The sequence below is a fragment of the Corvus hawaiiensis genome, chromosome 11 (genome assembly GCF_020740725.1).
Source record: "Corvus hawaiiensis isolate bCorHaw1 chromosome 11, bCorHaw1.pri.cur, whole genome shotgun sequence".
NCBI lineage: Eukaryota > Metazoa > Chordata > Aves > Passeriformes > Corvidae > Corvus > Corvus hawaiiensis.
In genome coordinates, this window is record NC_063223.1 from 20573190 (window position 1) to 20593916 (window position 20727).

The 20727-nt window shown below is 54.2% G+C and overlaps 3 protein-coding genes across 3 annotated transcripts; all 3 read left to right on the forward strand.

Annotated features, from left to right (window-relative positions):
• Positions 1-112: 112 nt before the first annotated feature.
• Positions 113-2776, forward strand: LOC125331716 (G2/M phase-specific E3 ubiquitin-protein ligase-like). The gene is made up of 7 exons (XM_048316024.1): positions 113-205; positions 486-610; positions 687-849; positions 936-1042; positions 1253-1366; positions 1518-1636; positions 1791-2776. Exons 1-7 carry the CDS (start codon positions 113-115, stop codon positions 2774-2776), a joined length of 1707 nt encoding a protein of 568 aa, XP_048171981.1.
• Positions 2608-11618, forward strand: LOC125331717 (protein SON-like). The gene is made up of 11 exons (XM_048316025.1): positions 2608-3441; positions 4353-6634; positions 8342-8452; positions 8770-8861; positions 8946-9047; positions 9328-9452; positions 9529-9691; positions 9778-9884; positions 10095-10208; positions 10360-10478; positions 10633-11618. Exons 2-11 carry the CDS (start codon positions 6487-6489, stop codon positions 11616-11618), a joined length of 2067 nt encoding a protein of 688 aa, XP_048171982.1. The 5' UTR covers positions 2608-3441; positions 4353-6486.
• On the forward strand, positions 11450-20460 carry LOC125331718 (protein SON-like). Its single transcript, XM_048316026.1, has 11 exons — positions 11450-12283; positions 13195-15476; positions 17184-17294; positions 17612-17703; positions 17788-17889; positions 18170-18294; positions 18371-18533; positions 18620-18726; positions 18937-19050; positions 19202-19320; positions 19475-20460. The coding sequence occupies exons 2-11, from the start codon at positions 15329-15331 to the stop codon at positions 20458-20460; spliced, it is 2067 nt and encodes a 688-aa protein (XP_048171983.1). The 5' UTR covers positions 11450-12283; positions 13195-15328.
• Positions 20461-20727: the final 267 nt, after the last annotated feature.

The window sequence follows — 20727 nt, forward strand, 5'->3', positions numbered from 1 at the left end:
TGCCCACATCTTCTGCCTGGTGAGTTGCACCGGGCCTCCCTCCGGCATTGCAGTGGGCAGCCCCTGCCACTCTCTCCTCATCAGCTCCCTGTCTTTGCCACAGAATTTCGCCATGTCCAATTTTCGACAAGAAAAGCGTCGTGTAGGATTCATGGGCTATCGCCCTCGCGATATCCAACTTGCAGTCAGCCGGGCGGCTCAGAAGGTGAGAGCCTGACAAGAGCAGGGAGGTTTGTGCCAGGCGAGGTTTGCCAGTGCTTAGCCCAGACCCCACAAAAGAAAGGCCGGCCCTTCCCACCAGCTGTGGGACAAAAGTCTGGCTCCCAGCAGCTCCACAGAGGCTCTGGCACAGGAGCCTCTTCCTCCAGGCGGGTCTGTGGGCTGAGACCCAGCAGCGGCCACAGTCCTGCGCCCTGCCCGGAGCCGTGAGGCTGCCTGGGGAGGCCCCGAGGCTGCTGCTGATGGGGCTGCTTGGCTCTTTCCAGCACTGCTGCGTCTGTGGGGAGACTGGGGCCACCATCATGTGCTGTCAGGAAGACTGCGACAGATGGTTCCACCTGCCCTGTGCCAAGGAGGGTCACTGTGTGACTGAATACATAACCCCATACAGGTACCTCCTCTCCCCTTCTGGCCACCCCTGTGGAAGGACCCAGCATTTCCCACTTTGCTCGTCCCTTTTCCCCCAGCTCCTACTGCCCTGAGCACTGCCCAGAACAGGATGTGAGGGCGATTCCGGAGCCAGGCACCGAATGCCCCATCTGCATGGAGCCTGTGGAGGAGAGAAAGAGCTACACAACACTGGTGTGCCCAGCGTGCAAAAAGGCCTGGTTCCACAGGGACTGCATCCAGGTAGGAGCCATTTCCGCAGCCCCGGGGCACAGCAGGTGCTCAGCAGCATGAGGGCCTTGCTCACGCTGCTGCTGTTTGCCCTGCAGGGACAGGCCTTGCGCGCTGGTGCATTGTACTTCCAGTGCCCCCTCTGCAGAGACGATGATGAGTTTGCTGTCCAAATGTTCCTCATGGGGATCCGAATCCCCTTCAGGTTGGTGTCCTTCTGCCTGGCTCACAACACAGGAGGGGGCAGCTGCTGTGCTAGGCCCTGCCCCCGCAGTCCTGGCCCTGCCCTGTCCCGTGAGTCTGGGCTTCAGCTTCACGCAAGACTTGCAAAAGCACCGGAGGAAGAGCAGGGACAGCCTGTACCTCCAGGATGGCAGAGCAGCACAAGCTCATCAGCTTTTCCTTTCCCCATCAGACAGCCAACATGGGAGGACAACGATGCCTTTGCAGAATTAGGAGAGAGGCACAGCTGGTGCAATGCCAGGAAGTGCCTTTATCCAGGAGGCAGGGAGGAGGCAGAGGAAGAGGGGTAAGCTGGGCAGCTGCACCCCAGGGCTCTGCAGGGAACCTGTGTCTCGGCAAGGGCTCGAAGCAGAAGGAGGCAGAAGAAGAGCTCAGCCGGACAATCCCGAGCTGTGGACACTTTGTCCTCAGTGCCATGAACCCATTTGCTTTCCCAGGCCCTGGGAACTGCTCCTGTGCTCCTCCTGTGCTGCTGAGGGCACCCACAGGCGCTGCTCTGGCCTCACAAGCAACACTCCCAGCTGGGAGTGCGACAGCTGTGCTGGTCTGGGCACAGGTATGAGGCAACGCAGCTGCGTGGCCCTGGGCTGGGGTCAGTGCCAAGGCTGGGCTTGGCAGAGCCCGTCCGCTCCTGGAGGGCTGGGGGCACCGCTCTGGCCTGGCCTGGCCCAGGCCTGCTGGGCCCCTCTCATTCCTGCTTCCCCTTACAGCCCCCAGGGATGAGCCGGAGCTCAATGCCCCCAGGGATGAGCCGGAGCTCAATGCCCCCAGGGATGAGCCGGAGCTCAATGTCCCCAGCCTGGCCGGACAGTCAGGATTGGAGCCTTCTCATGGATTGGAGCCTTCCCATAGCTCTGCACAATCCGAGGCCATCAGCCCCAACTCTGGCATCCTGGCACCATCGGGTGTGCCTCCCCTGTCTCCGTCTCCAGAGACCAGCAAACGCAGCAGCGTCCAACATGCACCAATGAGGCAGCTGCTGCAATCTTCCTCGCTGGAGAGCAGCAGCCCCTGCACGGAGAGTGAGGTGACATCAAGGTCATCAGACACCAGCCATTCCAGAGGCTCTGGGTCTGACCGCAGGCAAAATCGCTCTCGCCGGCAAAGTTGGGCCTCAAATCCACCTGTCCGGTCGAGGAGTCGCCGTGACAGGAGCCAGAGGACAGGACCAAGGGCTGAGAGGCCCAGGCACAGAAGGACACCATCAGAGACATCCCCCAGACGCAGCCGCTCGCGCCAGCAACGTCGGGCCTCAAATCCACCTGTCCGGTCGCGGAGTCGCCGTGACAGGAGCCAGAGGACAGCACCAAGGGCTGAGACGCCCAGGCCGAGGGAGACAACATCAGGGACATCCACCAGGAGCAACCGCTCCCGCCGGCGACGTCGCGCCTCAAATCCACCTCTCCAGTCGAGGAGTCGCCGTGACAGGAGCCGCAGGACAGCAGCAACTGCTGAGAGGCCCAGGCCGAGGGAGACACCATCAGAGACATCCCCCAGACGCAGCCGCACCCGCCAGCGACTTCGCGCCTCAAATCCACCTGTCCGGTCGAGGAGTCGCCGTGACAGGAGCCGCAGCACAGCAGCAACTGCTGAGAGGCCCAGGCGTAGGGTGACATTGCCGGGGACATCCACCAGGAGCAACCGCTCCCGCCAGCGACGTCAGGCCTCAACTCAGGCCTCGAAAATCAGCATGTAGCGTCATCTTTTCTTTCTAGTCCGTCTGTTCTCTGCCGTAAGTGAAGGTGAGGAAGCTCAATACAGGGACCTTGAGATTTGCAGGTCTCTGAGAAAAGTGTATTAACTCTTGACATTGCTATTGGCAGGAATCTGTGCTAAATACCTGATTGCTGTGTTGCCACCTATTAAGTGAAAAGTCACTTAAGGGGGTGGCTAATTAAAAAGGACACTTGTTCCTGCCTTTAGACTCAAACCTCAGATGTTTCCCCACTGCTTACCCTTGAAAGTGAACCACTCCTTAGTGGGCTTGGATACGTTTAGGGAGACAGAAGAGCAAGGTGGCTCTTAGGGAAGCTGTCTTTGGAAAGGACATGTGCTGTGTTGCTATCCTTAAGCAATCTGATTTCAGGAAAGCCAAAAGGAAGAAGAAAGAAGAGAGTGAGACACTGCCTCAAGTGTCTGAAGACATCGATTACGACATTGCTGCTGATTTAAAAGACTTGTTTGGACCTTCAAAGAACAAACCAGAAAACGCTGAGGACATACCCTTGGGACAAAGAGGATGCGCAGGACTCTGTCCCAGCTGACCATCTGGGACCTTTGCCTGCGAACGACGTAGCTCAGGAGTCGAGTGCTTTCACTTTTCCTTCTTTGGAGACACACAGGAGTCGGGCATGAAAGAAGGTAACAGCAGAACCCTTCTAACGGTGCCATTCCTAGGAAGAGCTTAAGGCAGGCACTGCAGAGCAATACGGTGTAAAGAGGGTCAGGATCCAGGGGCTTTTCAGCGGTAGAAGCCAGTAATTAGGCAGAAGCATTTTGATCTTCATTTCTACTTGCCAGGCTTGTGGTAGATTAAGGAGAGGTAACTCGTGCTTGCATCTCAGAGTTTTGAAAGGCGGGCTTTGAGAGAGAAGGCAGTGGGGTCTTTGCAGAGTGGTGAAAAAGCTTGTTGTCATCCCCTAAATTTCTCAAACAGGGAAAAAGGTGACACACCAGTCCTGGCAAGTTTCATAGAACCCAACAAGATTTCAAAGAAAATGTGTGTTAATGTAGAGTGAAGAGCAAAATCCTGGAGCTGACCCCAGGATTCAAGAACATTTTATTAGTTACTGAATTCTATTCTTGGACCTTTAGAAAATGGAAGCTGAATGACACATCATCATTGGCGTGTGCTAACCTCAGATAAAATGAGGCCTTATGAAATGAAGATGAAACAATATTAAATCAAGTCACAGTCTTGTAGGAAAGAAAAGAAACTGTGCAAAGTTACCCAAAAGATTAAAAAACCCAAGGTGCTTTGTGTGCAACAACACAAAGCAACAAGCCCCCCACACTTCTGCTGAATTCAGAAGGTAGTTAGTGTCTTCTGAATGCAGCGATCAAGGTTTAGGAATACGTAGGAGATGCCTAGAACAAAGTGGAAAATACTGGAGCAGAGATTTAGCTCAGAAAATCTGAGGGGAGAAGATTCTGTCCTTCTGAAATCTGCCTTCTCCAGTGTAAGTATTTCACTTGAAAGGAGGGACTTTTCCTGGCAAGTAGAGGGATAACCTGGTTTTGGCTTTTTTTCTTTTTTGGTGCTGTTATTGCAGAGCCTTACATACTTGGACCAATAAAACCGGTGAAAGTCACATGGCAAGAGGATCCACGTTTCCAAGACAGCAGTTCTGAGAGTGATGATGAGCCTGAACCATCAGAAATTGGAAAGGACCAAGAAATGCAAGTTCCATTTGTATTTGTTCTCTCCTTGGTTGTCGTAGTTGGATGCTGTGGGCATATTAAGAGCAGCACTCAGGAAACGGGAAACGGACATTGCACACCTCTGAGCAGTGAAAGTCATCTTGGAAAACCGTCTGTGCTGCACCGAGTCAAAACTCCCAGCAGCCCATTTGATGTGAAGCTGAATATGAAGAGAGAGAAGTTGAGCACAAGAAATTAACTGGGTCGTTTTGGTTTGACCAAACCCAAACTGAGTTTGGCCAAAAGCCAAAGACACAGTCAGTTTTCTTTTAAAAAGTGGGGTTTTTATAGAAGGCTCTGTTTGGTTACTGTGGAGTAAAGCTCTTCAATGTTTACCATTTCTCTGAAGCGCTGCAGCTCTAACTCGTGTTCATGGAATTTGATAGTGCCTTTTAGGATGCTAAAATCCCTTTGTACTTGTCTAGGTTTCTTTCTTTACCACACACGGAAAGTGCTAGAGTCTTCTTCTTCTCCAAAGATGATGAACGCCTAAGAGGTACAACAGAACTTATTCACCCCTTTTGTATTTTTTTCCTTTTAAACTCTTACTGGAATTCAGTGAGGAAAAAATGCTGCCCGCTTATGAATGGTTTGTAGTCAACATTTGCCACCCTTACTTGGGGTCTAGGTTGTGCTAGAAGCCCGTGAGGAAGTCCTGGCAAAATAAAGGCTGAGCAGCTGTCTGGCTTTCTTTTCTTTCAGATAATTGCCTAATAGGTATCTGGACTTTTGGAGCTTACCAAAAAAATAGTCACTGGACAAGTTGCCTAGACATTTCAGACCCTTTCAGGTATGTATATCATCTTTAACTTTTTCTTGTCTTTCTGCTGTTATCATTAAGAACGTTGAGTATTCTTATCAGCCACATATGCCCGTGGGGTTCTTTGTCCTCCTGAATCTCGGTTTTTCTCTTCTGAATCCAGTGAATTTTGTACTAAAAACCAAGGAAAACAACAGTCAAAGAAAACATACGCAGCCCTAAACATTCCACAGGCCACCAAAACAATGGCTTGTTACATTTGATAGAACACAGTTTTAGGACAGCCTTAAAGGATGTTTGTTTCTTGAGACCTACTAGATAACTGTGATGCAACGAGCTGATGTGTTCATACAGTTACTGTCCTGCGTGCTTCCAGCCTGTCTGATTTACAGCGCGTGTTAAAATGGGGATCTCAGTCGTCAGCAGCCATCAGTTTTGGGGGGAGATGTGGGATCCTGGTGTTGAGCTTTTCCTGGAGCAGCTGCTATTTCACTGCAATCTAGATTTCAGCATGTTCAGGAAAACTGCTGCTGCCTTTCATTTCTCGCAGTACACGCGGCTGTAACACCGAACATTTCTGTCGGAGCTCACGTGTGGTGGTGGGGGGAAGCGAATGGGAAGGATGTGGAGAATAGAGCTGCTGACTTTACTGCTGTGTTGCTCATGAGTGATCCAAGCAGCAGCATCATCAGAAGTGTTTAACCCTTATAATTGGTTCTTTGTTTTGTGCAGAGGGCCCAAAGTTATTTTGTAGATCAGTAGAGCTCAGTGAAGAAAAAGAGGGTTGGGAAGACAGACGTAGATTATTGCTTGAGGTGAGTATGAAACGTCTGTTCCCTGGTAACTGTGGCTGAAAGCTGAGCACGAGGAGGGAAGAGGGCTATGAATCTGCATGAGAAATTAATTCAGGACCTCAACAAGAGCCTGAAACTTTGTAATTACCAGAGAACAAAAGTGGTTTAGTATACTGGTGTGTATAACATCAGGTTGTGATGTCACTCAGGTAAACCACTAAATCTCTGCACGTTACGGGACAGGACCAGAGACTTAACTGTACATAGAGAAAGTGTTCAAGAGAAACAGTGAGTTCAGAGACTTCTCCTAATAGTGGATTCAGAAACTTCTCCTAATAATACGTTGGATTTTCACCATTTTCTGGAATGCCGAAGGAAGCATAAGGACGCCAAAAGAAAAGTGAAAGCAAACCAATAAATCTTCTTTTACTGATGAGAAGCGTGTCATGTTTCTTCCTTGAAGAAGTTGCAAACCAATGTTACTTTGGAAATCCTTTCCAAGATCTAATAGGAAAAACTTTTGGCCAAAACTGTCAGCCTGTGTTTCTGAATAGGAATACGTGTCCTGTGTCAATTCAAGGTTTGTACCAGGGTTTGGGGTTTTCTGTGTGTAGGGCTTCAATGTCAGTTGCTTCTTGGCCGGACTTTTGATAATTAGATCATGTAACGAAGACAACATTTTACTGTGTCCTCGTGTCCAGTGCTGCACAGGGTTGGGAAAGAGCAGGTAGCTCTGTGTCTATACATAACTTGCAGGGGCAGCACAGGAGCAGCTCCCAGGGCCTGGGGAACAAGGAGGTTCATGGCGCTGAGGACAAAGTGTCCAGAGCTCGGCATAGTCCGGCTGAGCTCTTCTGGCTCCTTCTGCTTCGAGCCCTTGCCGAGACACGGGTTCACTACAGACCCCGGGGTGCCACTTCCCAACTTAGCCCTCTTCCTCTGCCTCCTCCCTGCCTCCTGCATAAAGGCACTCCCTGGCATTGCGCCAGCTGTGCCTCCCTCCTAGTTCAGTGAAGGCATCCTTGTCCTCCCAAGGTGCCTCTCCCATGGAGTCAGGAAAATTGATGAACTCCCGCTGCCCCGGCATCAGGCAGGTGCAGGGTGTCCCTGCTCGTCACCCCTTGCTTTCCAGGGGTCCCGCTGATTGTTCTAGAAGCCATTGATCTGGATTTTCCAGGAGCATGCTTGCAAAGACGTGAATGAGAAAAGGCCAAAAGAACGGTTTGTGCTTCTCTTCTAGCTGTTTTTTTCAATATATTTATTGGCTAGTAGGAAAGCATGGACCAAACTGGCAAAAGTGCCTTTCATGTGGGAAAAGCATCCTCCTGCATTTGACTTCTGAGTCGAGGACTGTTTCAAGCTCTCCAGTCAGATGCCCGCAGAAAACTCCCTCTGAATTCTCTGGGTTTCCATCAGAGTCAGTGTAAAAGCTGGCGTTTCTCAGGAGCTTATCACTAAATTTTCCATTTAATACTAAATGTCAAAGTTGTTAGTTCATAGGGTGACAGGATAATTGAGGTTGGGAGCCACGTGCGGTGGTCTCCAGTTTTATCTCCTGTTCCCAACACTGACCAGCAAGAGTATCAAATCGGGTTCCTCTGGGATTTCTCCAGACAGGTCTCAGGGAAAACGTCGCTCCACCTGGGGCAGCTTTTGAATCTGTCCAGTGCAAGAGAGCCCACAAGCTCTCTGGGCAGCCGACTGCCAGGGGCAGGAGCCCTGGAGTGGCACTGCCTGAACAACCCCTTTCTGCCAACAGTGCCACCCTCGATGGCTGCCCCAGGGCCTGGCATTTGACCCTGCACTTGCTGCAGGAGCCCCTGCCCTGGTTGGGCTCTGACCAAAGGCTCGGACCCATCTCAGAACCTCGGTTCCCAAGGGTGGCGTGGGACTGAGGCCATCGCTGCCCCTATTTTGGGTGCGCGTTGCTGATGTCAGAATGGCCATTGTGACCCGTGCGACCAAGGCCACCAGAGGGAACGCTGGGCTCAGGCCGTGTGTCAGTGCGACCTGACAACGGGAGGAGAAGGTAGGACAGGGACGGGGCTGCCCAGGGACCAGAGGGGCCCCACACCTCGGGGCTCTGGGCCTGTGCTGCAGGCTCACCTGCCTCTCCCTTCCCAGACGCAGCAGAGGAACATCCACGGGAGACAGCAGTGTTCCTCGACGCGGTGACGGGAGGAGAAGGCGGACTGGAGCAGGGCTCACGCAGGGCTCACCAGGGAGTAGTGCCCTCGTGGCTCTGGGCCGGTTCTGCAAACTCCCCACACTCTTCTTTCTCCCACAGAGGGAGAGGACGAGCGCCTGGAGAAGGTCGCGGTGTTCCTGCACGGGGACTCATCGCAGACCAGAACCATGGCAGAAGGGAAGCAGGAGGCCTCTGATGCCAGGGAGCCAGGTGAGGGCAAAGCAGCCCTCCCGCAGCCTGGCACAGGGGCTGTCGGGGCAGCCAGCGTGGGGCCCGGAGCGGAGGCAGGGGGAGGCAGGAGCTGCCCAGCCATGCTGGGGCTGGGAGCCTCCTTCCTGCCCAAGGGGGGCCCAGCCGGGCCAGGGGGCAGCTGTGGGGACGCCCGCGCTGTCCCCTGCTCCCCAAGGCCTCCAGGCCTGCCCATCAGCCAGGCAGGCAGGGCCAGAGCAGCCCTTGGGGCCGATGCTGCGGGCTAAGAGCCCCGCAGAGGTGCTCGTGCCCGGTGCCATTGGCTCTGTCCCCTGCAGCATGCCTGCTGTGCCGCCGCGCAGAGGCTGACCCGGACATCTGCGGCGACAAACAGGAGAAGCACGGGCTCTGTGCCCACATCTTCTGCCTGGTGAGTTGCACCGGGCCTCCCTCCGGCATTGCAGTGGGCAGCCCCTGCCACTCTCTCCTCATCAGCTCCCTGTCTTTGCCACAGAATTTCGCCAGCCTCATTTTTCGACAAGACGATGATCAGACCGGATTCACGGGCTGTCGCCCTCGCGATATCCAACTTGCAGTCAGCCGGGCAGCTCAGGAGGTGAGAGCCTGACAAGAGCAGGGAGGTTTGTGCCAGGCGAGGTTTGCCAGTGCTTAGCCCAGACCCCACAAAAGAAAGGCCGGCCCTTCCCACCAGCTGTGGGACAAAAGTCTGGCTCCCAGCAGCTCCACAGAGGCTCTGGCACAGGAGCCTCTTCCTCCAGGCGGGTCTGTGGGCTGAGACCCAGCAGCGGCCACAGTCCTGCGCCCTGCCCGGAGCCGTGAGGCTGCCTGGGGAGGCCCCGAGGCTGCTGCTGATGGGGCTGCTTGGCTCTTTCCAGCACTGCTGCGTCTGTGGGGAGACTGGGGCCACCATCATGTGCTGTCAGGAAGACTGCGACAGATGGTTCCACCTGCCCTGTGCCAAGGAGGGTCACTGTGTGACTCAGTACATAACCCCATACAGGTACCTCCTCTCCCCTTCTGGCCACCCCTGTGGAAGGACCCAGCATTTCCCACTTTGCTCGTCCCTTTTCCCCCAGCTCCTACTGCCCTGAGCACTGCCCAGAACAGGATGTGAGGGCGATTCCGGAGCCAGGCACCGAATGCCCCATCTGCATGGAGCCTGTGGAGGAGAGAAAGAGCTACACAACACTGGTGTGCCCAGCGTGCAAAAAGGCCTGGTTCCACAGGGACTGCATCCAGGTAGGAGCCATTTCCGCAGCCCCGGGGCACAGCAGGTGCTCAGCAGCATGAGGGCCTTGCTCACGCTGCTGCTGTTTGCCCTGCAGGGACAGGCCTTGCGCGCTGGTGCATTGTACTTCCAGTGCCCCCTCTGCAGAGACGATGATGAGTTTGCTGTCCAAATGTTCGTCATGGGGATCCGAATCCCCTTCAGGTTGGTGTCCTTCTGCCTGGCTCACAACACAGGAGGGGGCAGCTGCTGTGCCAGGCCCTGCCCCCGCAGTCCTGGCCCTGCCCTGTCCCGTGAGTCCGGGCTTCAGCTTCACGCAAGACTTGCAAAAGCACCGGAGGAAGAGCAGGGACAGCCTGTACCTCCAGGATGGCAGAGCAGCACAAACGCATCAGCTTTTCCTTTCCCCATCAGACAGCCAACATGGGAGGACAACGATGCCTTTGCAGAATTAGGAGAGAGGCACAGCTGGTGCAATGCCAGGAAGTGCCTTTATCCAGGAGGCAGGGAGGAGGCAGAGGAAGAGGGGTAAGCTGGGCAGCTGCACCCCAGGGCTCTGCAGGGAACCTGTGTCTCGGCAAGGGCTCGAAGCAGAAGGAGGCAGAAGAAGAGCTCAGCCGGACAATCCCGAGCTGTGGACACTTTGTCCTCAGTGCCATGAACCCATTTGCTTTCCCAGGCCCTGGGAACTGCTCCTGTGCTCCTCCTGTGCTGCTGAGGGCACCCACAGGCGCTGCTCTGGCCTCAGAAACAACACACCCAGCTGGGAGTGCGACAGCTGTGCTGGTCTGGGCACAGGTATGAGGCAACGCAGCTGCGTGGCCCTGGGCTGGGGTCAGTGCCAAGGCTGGGCTTGGCAGAGCCCGTCCGCTCCTGGAGAGCTGGGGGCACCGCTCTGGCCTGGCCTGGCCCAGGCCTGCTGGGCCCCTCTCATTCCTGCTTCCCCTTACAGCCCCCAGGGATGAGCCGGAGCTCAATGCCCCCAGGGATGAGCCTGAGCTCAATGCCCCCAGGGATGAGCCGGAGCTCAATGTCCCCAGCCTGGCCGGACAGTCAGGATTGGAGCCTTCTCATGGATTGGAGCCTTCCCATAGCTCTGCACAATCCGAGGCCATCAGCCCCAGCTCTGGCATCCTGGCACCATCGGGTGTGCCTCCCCTGTCTCCGTCTCCAGAGACCAGCAAACGCAGCAGCGTCCAACATGCACCAATGAGGCAGCTGCTGCAATCTTCCTCGCTGGAGAGCAGCAGCCCCTGCACGGAGAGTGAGGTGACATCAAGGTCATCAGACACCAGCCATTCCAGAGGCTCTGGGTCTGACCGCAGGCAAAATCGCTCTCGCCGGCAAAGTTGGGCCTCAAATCCACCTGTCCGGTCGAGGAGTCGCCGTGACAGGAGCCAGAGGACAGGACCAAGGGCTGAGAGGCCCAGGCACAGAAGGACACCATCAGAGACATCCCCCAGACGCAGCCGCTCGCGCCAGCAACGTCGGGCCTCAAATCCACCTGTCCGGTCGCGGAGTCGCCGTGACAGGAGCCAGAGGACAGCACCAAGGGCTGAGACGCCCAGGCCGAGGGAGACAACATCAGGGACATCCACCAGGAGCAACCGCTCCCGCCGGCGACGTCAGGCCTCAAATCCACCTCTCCAGTCGAGGAGTCGCCGTGACAGGAGCCGCAGGACAGCAGCAACTGCTGAGAGGCCCAGGCCGAGGGAGACACCATCAGAGACATCCCCCAGACGCAGCCGCACCCGCCAGCGACTTCGCGCCTCAAATCCACCTGTCCGGTCGAGGAGTCGCCGTGACAGGAGCCGCAGCACAGCAGCAACTGCTGAGAGGCCCAGGCGTAGGGTGACATTGCCGGGGACATCCACCAGGAGCAACCGCTCCCGCCAGCGACGTCAGGCCTCAACTCAGGCCTCGAAAATCAGCATGTAGCGTCATCTTTTCTTTCTAGTCCGTCTGTTCTCTGCCGTAAGTGAAGGTGAGGAAGCTCAATACAGGGACCTTGAGATTTGCAGGTCTCTGAGAAAAGTGTATTAACTCTTGACATTGCTATTGGCAGGAATCTGTGCTAAATACCTGATTGCTGTGTTGCCACCTATTAAGTGAAAAGTCACTTAAGGGGGTGGCTAATTAAAAAGGACACTTGTTCCTGCCTTTAGACTCAAACCTCAGATGTTTCCCCACTGCTTACCCTTGAAAGTGAACCACTCCTTAGTGGGCTTGGATACGTTTAGGGAGACAGAAGAGCAAGGTGGCTCTTAGGGAAGCTGTCTTTGGAAAGGACATGTGCTGTGTTGCTATCCTTAAGCAATCTGATTTCAGGAAAGCCAAAAGGAAGAAGAAAGAAGAGAGTGAGACACTGCCTCAAGTGTCTGAAGACATCGATTACGACATTGCTGCTGATTTAAAAGACTTGTTTGGACCTTCAAAGAACAAACCAGAAAACGCTGAGGACATACCCTTGGGACAAAGAGGATGCGCAGGACTCTGTCCCAGCTGACCATCTGGGACCTTTGCCTGCGAACGACGTAGCTCAGGAGTCGAGTGCTTTCACTTTTCCTTCTTTGGAGACACACAGGAGTCGGGCATGAAAGAAGGTAACAGCAGAACCCTTCTAACGGTGCCATTCCTAGGAAGAGCTTAAGGCAGGCACTGCAGAGCAATACGGTGTAAAGAGGGTCAGGATCCAGGGGCTTTTCAGCGGTAGAAGCCAGTAATTAGGCAGAAGCATTTTGATCTTCATTTCTACTTGCCAGGCTTGTGGTAGATTAAGGAGAGGTAACTCGTGCTTGCATCTCAGAGTTTTGAAAGGCGGGCTTTGAGAGAGAAGGCAGTGGGGTCTTTGCAGAGTGGTGAAAAAGCTTGTTGTCATCCCCTAAATTTCTCAAACAGGGAAAAAGGTGACACACCAGTCCTGGCAAGTTTCATAGAACCCAACAAGATTTCAAAGAAAATGTGTGTTAATGTAGAGTGAAGAGCAAAATCCTGGAGCTGACCCCAGGATTCAAGAACATTTTATTAGTTACTGAATTCTATTCTTGGACCTTTAGAAAATGGAAGCTGAATGACACATCATCATTGGCGTGTGCTAACCTCAGATAAAATGAGGCCTTATGAAATGAAGATGAAACAATATTAAATCAAGTCACAGTCTTGTAGGAAAGAAAAGAAACTGTGCAAAGTTACCCAAAAGATTAAAAAACCCAAGGTGCTTTGTGTGCAACAACACAAAGCAACAAGCCCCCCACACTTCTGCTGAATTCAGAAGGTAGTTAGTGTCTTCTGAATGCAGCGATCAAGGTTTAGGAATACGTAGGAGATGCCTAGAACAAAGTGGAAAATACTGGAGCAGAGATTTAGCTCAGAAAATCTGAGGGGAGAAGATTCTGTCCTTCTGAAATCTGCCTTCTCCAGTGTAAGTATTTCACTTGAAAGGAGGGACTTTTCCTGGCAAGTAGAGGGATAACCTGGTTTTGGCTTTTTTTCTTTTTTGGTGCTGTTATTGCAGAGCCTTACATACTTGGACCAATAAAACCGGTGAAAGTCACATGGCAAGAGGATCCACGTTTCCAAGACAGCAGTTCTGAGAGTGATGATGAGCCTGAACCATCAGAAATTGGAAAGGACCAAGAAATGCAAGTTCCATTTGTATTTGTTCTCTCCTTGGTTGTCGTAGTTGGATGCTGTGGGCATATTAAGAGCAGCACTCAGGAAACGGGAAACGGACATTGCACACCTCTGAGCAGTGAAAGTCATCTTGGAAAACCGTCTGTGCTGCACCGAGTCAAAACTCCCAGCAGCCCATTTGATGTGAAGCTGAATATGAAGAGAGAGAAGTTGAGCACAAGAAATTAACTGGGTCGTTTTGGTTTGACCAAACCCAAACTGAGTTTGGCCAAAAGCCAAAGACACAGTCAGTTTTCTTTTAAAAAGTGGGGTTTTTATAGAAGGCTCTGTTTGGTTACTGTGGAGTAAAGCTCTTCAATGTTTACCATTTCTCTGAAGCGCTGCAGCTCTAACTCGTGTTCATGGAATTTGATAGTGCCTTTTAGGATGCTAAAATCCCTTTGTACTTGTCTAGGTTTCTTTCTTTACCACACACGGAAAGTGCTAGAGTCTTCTTCTTCTCCAAAGATGATGAACGCCTAAGAGGTACAACAGAACTTATTCACCCCTTTTGTATTTTTTTCCTTTTAAACTCTTACTGGAATTCAGTGAGGAAAAAATGCTGCCCGCTTATGAATGGTTTGTAGTCAACATTTGCCACCCTTACTTGGGGTCTAGGTTGTGCTAGAAGCCCGTGAGGAAGTCCTGGCAAAATAAAGGCTGAGCAGCTGTCTGGCTTTCTTTTCTTTCAGATAATTGCCTAATAGGTATCTGGACTTTTGGAGCTTACCAAAAAAATAGTCACTGGACAAGTTGCCTAGACATTTCAGACCCTTTCAGGTATGTATATCATCTTTAACTTTTTCTTGTCTTTCTGCTGTTATCATTAAGAACGTTGAGTATTCTTATCAGCCACATATGCCCGTGGGGTTCTTTGTCCTCCTGAATCTCGGTTTTTCTCTTCTGAATCCAGTGAATTTTGTACTAAAAACCAAGGAAAACAACAGTCAAAGAAAACATACGCAGCCCTAAACATTCCACAGGCCACCAAAACAATGGCTTGTTACATTTGATAGAACACAGTTTTAGGACAGCCTTAAAGGATGTTTGTTTCTTGAGACCTACTAGATAACTGTGATGCAACGAGCTGATGTGTTCATACAGTTACTGTCCTGCGTGCTTCCAGCCTGTCTGATTTACAGCGCGTGTTAAAATGGGGATCTCAGTCGTCAGCAGCCATCAGTTTTGGGGGGAGATGTGGGATCCTGGTGTTGAGCTTTTCCTGGAGCAGCTGCTATTTCACTGCAATCTAGATTTCAGCATGTTCAGGAAAACTGCTGCTGCCTTTCATTTCTCGCAGTACACGCGGCTGTAACACCGAACATTTCTGTCGGAGCTCACGTGTGGTGGTGGGGGGAAGCGAATGGGAAGGATGTGGAGAATAGAGCTGCTGACTTTACTGCTGTGTTGCTCATGAGTGATCCAAGCAGCAGCATCATCAGAAGTGTTTAACCCTTATAATTGGTTCTTTGTTTTGTGCAGAGGGCCCAAAGTTATTTTGTAGATCAGTAGAGCTCAGTGAAGAAAAAGAGGGTTGGGAAGACAGACGTAGATTATTGCTTGAGGTGAGTATGAAACGTCTGTTCCCTGGTAACTGTGGCTGAAAGCTGAGCACGAGGAGGGAAGAGGGCTATGAATCTGCATGAGAAATTAATTCAGGACCTCAACAAGAGCCTGAAACTTTGTAATTACCAGAGAACAAAAGTGGTTTAGTATACTGGTGTGTATAACATCAGGTTGTGATGTCACTCAGGTAAACCACTAAATCTCTGCACGTTACGGGACAGGACCAGAGACTTAACTGTACATAGAGAAAGTGTTCAAGAGAAACAGTGAGTTCAGAGACTTCTCCTAATAGTGGATTCAGAAACTTCTCCTAATAATACGTTGGATTTTCACCATTTTCTGGAATGCCGAAGGAAGCATAAGGACGCCAAAAGAAAAGTGAAAGCAAACCAATAAATCTTCTTTTACTGATGAGAAGCGTGTCATGTTTCTTCCTTGAAGAAGTTGCAAACCAATGTTACTTTGGAAATCCTTTCCAAGATCTAATAGGAAAAACTTTTGGCCAAAACTGTCAGCCTGTGTTTCTGAATAGGAATACGTGTCCTGTGTCAATTCAAGGTTTGTACCAGGGTTTGGGGTTTTCTGTGTGTAGGGCTTCAATGTCAGTTGCTTCTTGGCCGGACTTTTGATAATTAGATCATGTAACGAAGACAACATTTTACTGTGTCCTCGTGTCCAGTGCTGCACAGGGTTGGGAAAGAGCAGGTAGCTCTGTGTCTATACATAACTTGCAGGGGCAGCACAGGAGCAGCTCCCAGGGCCTGGGGAACAAGGAGGTTCATGGCGCTGAGGACAAAGTGTCCAGAGCTCGGCATAGTCCGGCTGAGCTCTTCTGGCTCCTTCTGCTTCGAGCCCTTGCCGAGACACGGGTTCACTACAGACCCCGGGGTGCCACTTCCCAACTTAGCCCTCTTCCTCTGCCTCCTCCCTGCCTCCTGCATAAAGGCACTCCCTGGCATTGCGCCAGCTGTGCCTCCCTCCTAGTTCAGTGAAGGCATCCTTGTCCTCCCAAGGTGCCTCTCCCATGGAGTCAGGAAAATTGATGAACTCCCGCTGCCCCGGCATCAGGCAGGTGCAGGGTGTCCCTGCTCGTCACCCCTTGCTTTCCAGGGGTCCCGCTGATTGTTCTAGAAGCCATTGATCTGGATTTTCCAGGAGCATGCTTGCAAAGACGTGAATGAGAAAAGGCCAAAAGAACGGTTTGTGCTTCTCTTCTAGCTGTTTTTTTCAATATATTTATTGGCTAGTAGGAAAGCATGGACCAAACTGGCAAAAGTGCCTTTCATGTGGGAAAAGCATCCTCCTGCATTTGACTTCTGAGTCGAGGACTGTTTCAAGCTCTCCAGTCAGATGCCCGCAGAAAACTCCCTCTGAATTCTCTGGGTTTCCATCAGAGTCAGTGTAAAAGCTGGCGTTTCTCAGGAGCTTATCACTAAATTTTCCATTTAATACTAAATGTCAAAGTTGTTAGTTCATAGGGTGACAGGATAATTGAGGTTGGGAGCCACGTGCGGTGGTCTCCAGTTTTATCTCCTGTTCCCAACACTGACCAGCAAGAGTATCAAATCGGGTTCCTCTGGGATTTCTCCAGACAGGTCTCAGGGAAAACGTCGCTCCACCTGGGGCAGCTTTTGAATCTGTCCAGTGCAAGAGAGCCCACAAGCTCTCTGGGCAGCCGACTGCCAGGGGCAGGAGCCCTGGAGTGGCACTGCCTGAACAACCCCTTTCTGCCAACAGTGCCACCCTCGATGGCTGCCCCAGGGCCTGGCATTTGACCCTGCACTTGCTGCAGGAGCCCCTGCCCTGGTTGGGCTCTGACCAAAGGCTCGGACCCATCTCAGAACCTCGGTTCCCAAGGGTGGCGTGGGACTGAGGCCATCGCTGCCCCTATTTTGGGTGCGCGTTGCTGATGTCAGAATGGCCATTGTGACCCGTGCGACCAAGGCCACCAGAGGGAACGCTGGGCTCAGGCCGTGTGTCAGTGCGACCTGACAACGGGAGGAGAAGGTAGGACAGGGACGGGGCTGCCCAGGGACCAGAGGGGCCCCACACCTCGGGGCTCTGGGCCTGTGCTGCAGGCTCACCTGCCTCTCCCTTCCCAGACGCAGCAGAGGAACATCCACGGGAGACAGCAGTGTTCCTCGACGCGGTGACGGGAGGAGAAGGCGGACTGGAGCAGGGCTCACGCAGGGCTCACCAGGGAGTAGTGCCCTCGTGGCTCTGGGCCGGTTCTGCAAACTCCCCACACTCTTCTTTCTCCCACAGAGGGAGAGGACGAGCGCCTGGAGAAGGTCGCGGTGTTCCTGCACGGGGACTCATCGCAGACCAGAACCATGGCAGAAGGGAAGCAGGAGGCCTCTGATGCCAGGGAGCCAGGTGAGGGCAAAGCAGCCCTCCCGCAGCCTGGCACAGGGGCTGTCGGGGCAGCCAGCGTGGGGCCCGGAGCGGAGGCAGGGGGAGGCAGGAGCTGCCCAGCCATGCTGGGGCTGGGAGCCTCCTTCCTGCCCAAGGGGGGCCCAGCCGGGCCAGGGGGCAGCTGTGGGGACGCCCGCGCTGTCCCCTGCTCCCCAAGGCCTCCAGGCCTGCCCATCAGCCAGGCAGGCAGGGCCAGAGCAGCCCTTGGGGCCGATGCTGCGGGCTAAGAGCCCCGCAGAGGTGCTCGTGCCCGGTGCCATTGGCTCTGTCCCCTGCAGCATGCCTGCTGTGCCGCCGCGCAGAGGCTGACCCGGACATCTGCGGCGACAAACAGGAGAAGCACGGGCTCTGTGCCCACATCTTCTGCCTGGTGAGTTGCACCGGGCCTCCCTCCGGCATTGCAGTGGGCAGCCCCTGCCACTCTCTCCTCATCAGCTCCCTGTCTTTGCCACAGAATTTCGCCAGCCTCATTTTTCGACAAGACGATGATCAGACCGGATTCACGGGCTGTCGCCCTCGCGATATCCAACTTGCAGTCAGCCGGGCAGCTCAGGAGGTGAGAGCCTGACAAGAGCAGGGAGGTTTGTGCCAGGCGAGGTTTGCCAGTGCTTAGCCCAGACCCCACAAAAGAAAGGCCGGCCCTTCCCACCAGCTGTGGGACAAAAGTCTGGCTCCCAGCAGCTCCACAGAGGCTCTGGCACAGGAGCCTCTTCCTCCAGGCGGGTCTGTGGGCTGAGACCCAGCAGCGGCCACAGTCCTGCGCCCTGCCCGGAGCCGTGAGGCTGCCTGGGGAGGCCCCGAGGCTGCTGCTGATGGGGCTGCTTGGCTCTTTCCAGCACTGCTGCGTCTGTGGGGAGACTGGGGCCACCATCATGTGCTGTCAGGAAGACTGCGACAGATGGTTCCACCTGCCCTGTGCCAAGGAGGGTCACTGTGTGACTCAGTACATAACCCCATACAGGTACCTCCTCTCCCCTTCTGGCCACCCCTGTGGAAGGACCCAGCATTTCCCACTTTGCTCGTCCCTTTTCCCCCAGCTCCTACTGCCCTGAGCACTGCCCAGAACAGGATGTGAGGGCGATTCCGGAGCCAGGCACCGAATGCCCCATCTGCATGGAGCCTGTGGAGGAGAGAAAGAGCTACACAACACTGGTGTGCCCAGCGTGCAAAAAGGCCTGGTTCCACAGGGACTGCATCCAGGTAGGAGCCATTTCCGCAGCCCCGGGGCACAGCAGGTGCTCAGCAGCATGAGGGCCTTGCTCACGCTGCTGCTGTTTGCCCTGCAGGGACAGGCCTTGCGCGCTGGTGCATTGTACTTCCAGTGCCCCCTCTGCAGAGACGATGATGAGTTTGCTGTCCAAATGTTCGTCATGGGGATCCGAATCCCCTTCAGGTTGGTGTCCTTCTGCCTGGCTCACAACACAGGAGGGGGCAGCTGCTGTGCCAGGCCCTGCCCCCGCAGTCCTGGCCCTGCCCTGTCCCGTGAGTCCGGGCTTCAGCTTCACGCAAGACTTGCAAAAGCACCGGAGGAAGAGCAGGGACAGCCTGTACCTCCAGGATGGCAGAGCAGCACAAACGCATCAGCTTTTCCTTTCCCCATCAGACAGCCAACATGGGAGGACAACGATGCCTTTGCAGAATTAGGAGAGAGGCACAGCTGGTGCAATGCCAGGAAGTGCCTTTATCCAGGAGGCAGGGAGGAGGCAGAGGAAGAGGGGTAAGCTGGGCAGCTGCACCCCAGGGCTCTGCAGGGAACCTGTGTCTCGGCAAGGGCTCGAAGCAGAAGGAGGCAGAAGAAGAGCTCAGCCGGACAATCCCGAGCTGTGGACACTTTGTCCTCAGTGCCATGAACCCATTTGCTTTCCCAGGCCCTGGGAACTGCTCCTGTGCTCCTCCTGTGCTGCTGAGGGCACCCACAGGCGCTGCTCTGGCCTCAGAAACAACACACCCAGCTGGGAGTGCGACAGCTGTGCTGGTCTGGGCACAGGTATGAGGCAACGCAGCTGCGTGGCCCTGGGCTGGGGTCAGTGCCAAGGCTGGGCTTGGCAGAGCCCGTCCGCTCCTGGAGAGCTGGGGGCACCGCTCTGGCCTGGCCTGGCCCAGGCCTGCTGGGCCCCTCTCATTCCTGCTTCCCCTTACAGCCCCCAGGGATGAGCCGGAGCTCAATGCCCCCAGGGATGAGCCTGAGCTCAATGCCCCCAGGGATGAGCCGGAGCTCAATGTCCCCAGCCTGGCCGGACAGTCAGGATTGGAGCCTTCTCATGGATTGGAGCCTTCCCATAGCTCTGCACAATCCGAGGCCATCAGCCCCAGCTCTGGCATCCTGGCACCATCGGGTGTGCCTCCCCTGTCTCCGTCTCCAGAGACCAGCAAACGCAGCAGCGTCCAACATGCACCAATGAGGCAGCTGCTGCAATCTTCCTCGCTGGAGAGCAGCAGCCCCTGCACGGAGAGTGAGGTGACATCAAGGTCATCAGACACCAGCCATTCCAGAGGCTCTGGGTCTGACCGCAGGCAAAATCGCTCTCGCCGGCAAAGTTGGGCCTCAAATCCACCTGTCCGGTCGAGGAGTCGCCGTGACAGGAGCCAGAGGACAGGACCAAGGGCTGAGAGGCCCAGGCACAGAAGGACACCATCAGAGACATCCCCCAGACGCAGCCGCTCGCGCCAGCAACGTCGGGCCTCAAATCCACCTGTCCGGTCGCGGAGTCGCCGTGACAGGAGCCAGAGGACAGCACCAAGGGCTGAGACGCCCAGGCCGAGGGAGACAACATCAGGGACATCCACCAGGAGCAACCGCTCCCGCCGGCGACGTCAGGCCTCAAATCCACCTCTCCAGTCGAGGAGTCGCCGTGACAGGAGCCGCAGGACAGCAGCAACTGCTGAGAGGCCCAGGCCGAGGGAGACACCATCAGAGACATCCCCCAGACGCAGCCGCACCCGCCAGCGACGTCGCGCCTCAAATCCACCTGTCCGGTCGAGGAGTCGCCGTGACAGGAGCCGCAGCACAGCAGCAACTGCTGAGAGGCCCAGGCGTAGGGTGACATTGCCGGGGACATCCACCAGGAGCAACCGCTCCCGCCAGCGACGTCAGGCCTCAACTCAGGCCTCGAAAATCAGCATGTAGCGTCATCTTTTCTTTCTAGTCCGTCTGTTCTCTGCCGTAAGTGAAGGTGAGGAAGCTCAATACAGGGACCTTGAGATTTGCAGGTCTCTGAGAAAAGTGTATTAACTCTTGACATTGCTATTGGCAGGAATCTGTGCTAAATACCTGATTGCTGTGTTGCCACCTATTAAGTGAAAAGTCACTTAAGGGGGTGGCTAATTAAAAAGGACACTTGTTCCTGCCTTTAGACTCAAACCTCAGATGTTTCCCCACTGCTTACCCTTGAAA